The sequence below is a fragment of the Eulemur rufifrons genome, chromosome 15 (genome assembly GCF_041146395.1).
Source record: "Eulemur rufifrons isolate Redbay chromosome 15, OSU_ERuf_1, whole genome shotgun sequence".
NCBI lineage: Eukaryota > Metazoa > Chordata > Mammalia > Primates > Lemuridae > Eulemur > Eulemur rufifrons.
The window spans coordinates 39010035-39017044 of NC_090997.1; the positions used below are offsets into that span (position 1 = coordinate 39010035).

Below are 7010 nucleotides of genomic sequence, written 5' to 3' on the forward strand. Positions count from 1 at the left end.
ATGGTATAGAATTCTTTTGATCTCTCCATTCAAGAAAGAAACATTTTTTAAAAGATCTCCTGTACTCTCAGACTAGTTATTTAATATTCTACCTACTCTCCTATCAGTTTTTATTTTGGGAAGTAGCACATACCTTATCCCAAAAGATGTAGTATTATCACTCTTAAATAATATGCAAAGAAATAAAAACAAAAAGCATTGTTAATGTGGCATTTCTTACATAATGGCCCCAGAAGGTCAGTTTTATATACTATGGCTACCATAGCATCATTTTCAACTTTAGAGAAACAATCAGATAACCAATTAGAGTATTTTCCCAAAATGACTAAGATCCAAGGGATTAAACATTCATCCAACAACATGTGTCTCATTAACATAAACAATCTTTTGCATCTTGCTCTTAAATATACAATCTTAAATTTATCTCTTACTCAGAAAGGTAACACTAAAAATAGCTTTCATTTCCAAGCAAACTCCGAACTGCAATAAGTAGTTTAAACAGAGTACATTAAATGCCCAATGAGAAACAACCAAAGAGAACAATTAGAAGCTGTCGAACACTTACCTTAATTCTCCTCTCAGTGTCATCTAACTTTAACTCTGCCGAAACTAGTTTCTTTGCCAAATCATCTCGTTCAGGTAGATGTCTGGCTTCAGAGATCTTTTTCAGTTTCTGTAAGGAAAATTTTGTCCTAAATAGTTCACTTTCTGTATCTTTCACCCTTTTCTCAGTTGCCCGTTCTTTCTCTTGAGATTTTCTTAAGCGTTCTTTGAGTGCTGTAATCTCATTGTTATGGCGAACTATAAGTTGTGAGATTTCATTTTCTGCATCTTCATACTTATTCAGGGCTTTCTCCTGTCTGTACTGAAGCCTTTTCAAAGATTTATTTTCTTTTAGCAGCTCAGCTAACTTGACCTGAAGTTCAGATACTTCATTCTGCAATTCATTGATTTTTAGCAGTCTTGCAGAAAGAACCCGTTTTGTAACAAAATCAGTATCTTTCCGAAGTGGCTCTCTGTTGAGGCTCTGGGAGCGAAATCCCACTCTGACTCCCTTTCTGTTTGGTAGACCCTTAGGGGTTGGTTTCCTAGGGGCTAAAAAAGAAATAGTAATAACATAAAGTGAAAGATGTATCAAAGGTTATGTGATTTAGTGATACTAACACTAGTGAGTCCATAAAATTCTTTAGTTATTTTTGTCTCTAAAAAAAGGGTTTTGCAATATTTTGTCAAATATCAGGCTTTATTTAGAGCTCTAAATGTTTCTATTAAGGTTTGCAATATTTTCAGAAAGGTCAAGAATACTCCAATCCATCAAAAATTATATCCCAATAGTTATATGTAATTATTCTACATTGCTTAAAAGAAGACAGTATCAGGCTTTAACTATTTTTAACTTCATAGGTAAGATGGCAAGTCAGAATTCAAACACGGGCATCATTAGTATTAGCATGTACGTAACAAACATTGGAAAAAACATTGTGGTATTCAAGTCAGTTGTGCCGAGATATTTGTGATCAATATTTGAAATGTGAAAAATGCATATTTCCTCTAAATTAATTACAACTTCGTTTAGGGACAGGATGACAGCATATTGTACAGAGCAGGAGATTTGAGACTTAAAGTCATCACTCAGTAACTCCTTGGGTAATTCAATGAAACCTTCCCAAGGCTGTGAGAGTTAAATGAACTATATATGTAAAACATAAAGTTCTACATATTTTTTGTTAAGAACTTCATCTCATTTATCAGTGACTGAAAATGGAAAACAGCAGTACAGTTGTGATTCTAAATGCTTTCTCAGATTTATATTGTGTGATATTCAAATCAAAAACACCTGACATAATTTGAGAAGATAAAAACAAAATATCACATCCTAAAACATATAAGCATATGAAATCTTTAAAGTGTACATATTAAATCATATTTCTCAAGAATTTGGAATAATGTTTTTATTTTTACCAAAAGTTCACTAAACTTAAGCATCAGTATACAGAGCACCTGCCCTTTAAAAGAAGCATCTCAAAGTCTGCTACAGTTAAGAATAATGAATGTTATAGGCTCCAAGGTGACTGCACTTTTCAAGGAGAAAATGCATTCCAGAGTTAAAAAAAAAATGACGAAAAACTAAAATATCCAACCTTCCCCTCCCCATCTCACCAGCCACGAATACCTGAGTCCATTATATAAACAAGTTAAAAAAAAAAAACAAGTATTTTTACAATTTAACATTATAAAATTTCATTAAAAAATAGAATTTTATAGAAGCTGTTTTGAATGTGTGCTGCTTTGGGGTTACAGCTCTATAAATGCTTGAATACATTTAAAGAAAAGTGGTAATAAAAAGAAATGAGGGAATTCTTTTTTTTTTTTTAATTTTATTTACTTTTTTTGTTTGTTTTTCAGCTCATTAAGTGGGTACAAAAGATCAGGCTATATACCATGCCTCCCCATCCCCCTGAGTCTGCGCTTCAATTGTGGCCATTCCCTAGACAGTGCACATCACACTCATCATGTAGGTGTGCACCCCTCCCCTCCCCCCACCCCATCCCCCCCAGTCAGAACTTCAAGCGTGTCCATTCGCCAGGCAGTGCGCATCGCACTCATCAAGTAGGTATACACCCATCCCTTCCACCCAGCCCCGACCTCTGTCCGATACCCAATTGGTGTTATTCCCAAATGTGCACTCAGGGAAACCAGTCTGCTGGTGAGTACATGTGGTGCTTATTTTTCCATTCTTGGGATACTTCACGTAATAGAATGGGTTCCAGCTCTCTCCAGGAGAACCAAAGAGATGCCATATCGCCATTATTTCTAATAGCTGAGTAATATTCCATGGTATACATATACCACATTTTGCTAATCCATTCATGAATTGATGGGCATTTGGGTTGTTTCCACATCTTTGCGATTGTGAATTGTGCTGCTATAAACATTCGGGTGCAGGTGTCTTTTTTATAGAATGACTTTTGTTCTTCTGGGTAGATGCCCAATAATGGAATTGCTAGAAATGGGGGAATTCTTAATTACAACTCTGAAACCACACTATCCAATAGCCACATATGGCTATTGAGAAACTTGAAGTGGGTAGTCCAAATTGAGATATGCTGTAACTGTGAAATACACACTGGATTTTGAACACTTAGTTCAAAAAAATGCACAATATTTCATAAACAATGTTTTATACTGACTATACGTAGAAATGATAATATTTTAGATATTTAAATCCAAATACTGGATTGGGTTAAATAAAATATATTAAAATCAATTTCATCTGTTTTTCTTTTTTTAATATGGTTACTAGAAAATATAAAATTACATTTGTGGCTTGCATTTGTGATTTGCATCGTATTTCCACTGCACAGCATTACTTCAGAATATAATTTTAAATTTGAAGTGTCCATCATTTCAAATTTTCTTTCTTTTCCAGTATCTGAGTTAACAAAATTTGCGGATATATATAATGGTATTTGTACACAGCTCTTGAAATAGCAGAAACTTTATACATAAAAATCATTATACATAAAGGTGAATGTCAATTGTTCCAATCTCTGATCTTTACGTATAAAATTACATTGCTCAGAAAACAAGATTTCACACAAAAGCAATTTATTTGAAAAATTAAAGCCTAATAATGTAGGAATTAGGCTAAAAATGTTTCACTAATACTTTCTTCAACTATTTAGTCACATACAAAAGGGTTTCCACAGTCAACTTTTTGACATCCTAAAACTCTGAACATTTACTTTTTAGCATATTCTACTAGTATGACTACAAACTGATCATTAACCTAAACACAGAAATATTTCCCAACTTTCATCTACCTTTTTTTATTTTCATTTTTCAAATTATCAAGGTGAAATATAGTGCTAATAGAATTAGATAATTGGCTGTTGTATATGTCATTCTTCATCTCCCTCTTGTTAAGTCACTACTAAAAAGTGGGTGGAAAAAATATTGCTTTTTCTTCCTTCAGATGTTAAAAATAAACTTGACTCATTTAAAAAAAACATGTAGGACAAATAAACTATGCATCTACCAAAAATCAAGATACGTTTATATTACTGGTAAAACAAAGAATGGATAAATATACCGAAGACAAATATGTATAAACAAAACTATTATTAAATTTTATCATACATACAAATTCTGATAGAGCACCAATTTTATTTTTTAAAATAATAAAAAATGCTGCCAGGCACAATGGCTCACGCCTGTAATCCTAACACTTTGGGAGGCTGAGGTGGGAGGATCACTTGAGGTCAGGAGTTCAAGACCAGCCTGCACAAGAGCAAGACCCTGTCTCTACAAAAAATAGAAAACTTAGCCAGTTGTGATGACGCATGCCTGTTGTCCCACCTACTAAGGAGGCTGAGGCAGGTGGATCACTTTAGCCCAGGCGTTTGAGGCGGCAGCAAGCTATGATGATGCCACTGCACTCTAGTGGGGTGACAGAGCCAAGAACGTGTCTCAAATAAATAAATAAATAAAATATGCTGAAAATTAAAAAGGAGGGAGAAGGAAGAATATGCTACCAAACATGCAAATCTGCAAATTCAAGTGCTATTTTAATCACAGTTGTTTTTTCCTTAGTTTATTCTACACTAATTGCAATTTAAACAGAAAGAAATTAACTTAGTGTTTAAAGAAAGGTATCAGTTTGGTACTGTTATTTGGTCTAAGACAAACAAATTACCACAGATTTTAATTCAAAAGACAGTGCAGGGCTGGGCGCGGTGGCTCACGCCTATAATCCTAGCACTCTGGGAGGCCGAGGCGGGTGGATTGTTTGAGCTCAGGAGTTTGAGACCAGCCTGAGTAAGAGCGAGACCCCCGTCTCTACTAAAATAAAAATAGAAAGAAATTATCTGGACAGCTAAAAATATATATAGAAAAATTAGCCGGGCATGGTGGCACATGCCTGTAGTCCCAGCTACTCGGGAGGCTGAGGCAGGAGGATCGCTTGAGTCCAAGAGTTTGAGGTTGCTGTGAGCTAGGCTGATGCCACGACACTCTGGCCCCGGCAACAGATTGAGATTCTGTCTCAAAAAAAAAAAAAGACAGTGCAAAGTAGAAAACAGTACTAGTCTGAAGATAATAACTACAGACTGAAGATAATTGAAATTTTCTGGGTGATGCTAGAACTGTTTTTCACAGTTTTTCTCAATTATTTTCTTAAATAAGGTAAGGCTTACAAAGTTCTGACTCCTTAATTGGGTGGCCTCCTAAGTTCCTTCTGGGGAACAAAGAAAAAATTAAAGTATTCCTTACCAATAATACCCTATTATTTCTTGGGAAAAATAGGCATTTTTCTAAGGTTCAACCCTAAGATCTGTTTGTTCTTAATTATATAGCAAAAGTTTAATATCAGATCATGCTCTCAACTACAAAACCATAACAAGCACTCCTCGATGAGACAGACTTGGAGAAAAAGACCCCTAAATAAATAAACAAACAAACTGAAAACACTGTACTTGCAAAAAAAAAGAAAGAAAGAAAGAAAAGGAAAAGGTGTTAGAAGTATGGACATCCCTGAGAAGCTAGATTGAGGGTGCATGAAAGGTTTCCTTTCAAAAGGAATACATACTCTTGTAGTTTTTAATGAGCAAATATTATTTTTTCAAAGTAAAAATTTATAAAGGCAAATTATACCCTTCCTTAAATCTTTTCTATCACTATTCTCCACATAAATAGTCAATATATTAGCATAGGATGCAAGGTTTTCATAATGTGGCCTCTGTTTTCCTTTTCAGCTCCCAGTTTCACCACTCCCTACCTTGCAATCTAAACTGTCACCGTTCTAAGCCACTGCTGTTATAACTGTACTACATTTATTAATGCATACTGTAATTTCCTCATTTGCCTTAGCTTATTTTTCTATGTTGTACTTGTAGACCTCACATATTTTGTTACTAGGTACAATGGAGTTTTCTTGACCAGAGATTTATTGAGATAAATAAGACATTTACAGAACATTATATGGTAAAATATGTATTAATACTTAGTTCCACACTGGTAACATTTTAATAACAAAAAATTTTTTTAATGATTAATCCAGTTTCCATTATAACACAGATAAATAGAAAACAAATTAGACTTGTGGTCCCAAGTTCCCAATTCCATTCCTAGGTTCAATCTGAACTTTTGCAGTAAATACTAGAGTTACTCAGAGTAAGTTAGTTTACTCAATCTATAAAAATGCACCTTAGTCACTTTATATCAATGCCTTTCACTACCTTTAAAAAATACAGAAAAGTAAAAATGTTTTGTAATTTTTTTTTTTTTTTTTTGCCTTTACAGTATCTTAGAAACCCCAAGAAAAGCATCTATTTAGGAAGAAGAGAAGCCTTAGCTATGTTACCTTCTTCTATATATTTTACGACTCTGAATATAACAAAGGGTAATACTTATTACCTTAAGCAATATTTACGTAAATTTGTAAACATATAACCAATCCTATATGAAAATCAGCCCACTTCTGTGTATATATTTAATAACATACATACTAATAGAAGAGATTATTCATACAAGTTTTCCTTAAGTACTCAAAATGAGTCTTCTAGGTTCACCAGAATCTTTTAAAGAATACTTACCTTGGTGGTACACTTGGCTATCTGAAGTCTGTCTTTTAGGATTTTTTCCCCTAACACTTGTAGGGGGCGAAGAATCGACCAGCGATGACTGGCCAGAGGACTGTGGTGTAGTTCCAAAATCAGAAGAATAGTAAGAATAATGGTGTTTGCCTGCTGTTTTTTCTTGATCAGTACCTGGACTTCTTGCTTCTTCCCCCATTGTTTTGAAAAATGGTCTCTTTTCACATAATTTCACAGATTCTTTTCTCCAGAAGAGTCTGTGACAACACTGAAGAAAAATTTCATAAGATCCTGGGAAGAATATTCATTGCTGTGCAATTTGTTTTCTCCACAACATATCCGTAGACCACAATTCACATTAGCAGCTCGAAGTTAACACTTTTTTACCCTATAATTAAGGAAAGGAAGGGAAACTCA

General features: G+C 34.2%; 1 protein-coding gene across 1 annotated transcript in view; it reads right to left on the minus strand.

Annotated features, from left to right (window-relative positions):
• LCA5 (lebercilin LCA5) overlaps positions 1-6792 on the minus strand; it is a 30396-nt gene extending 23604 nt beyond the window's left edge. Inside the window, exons 1-2 of the mRNA XM_069488591.1 lie at positions 6594-6792; positions 566-1095 (exon numbers count right to left, since the gene is read on the minus strand). Of these exons, the coding sequence (XP_069344692.1) occupies positions 566-1095; positions 6594-6792 (729 nt within the window). The remainder of the gene's footprint in view (positions 1-565; positions 1096-6593) is intronic.
• Positions 6793-7010: the final 218 nt, after the last annotated feature.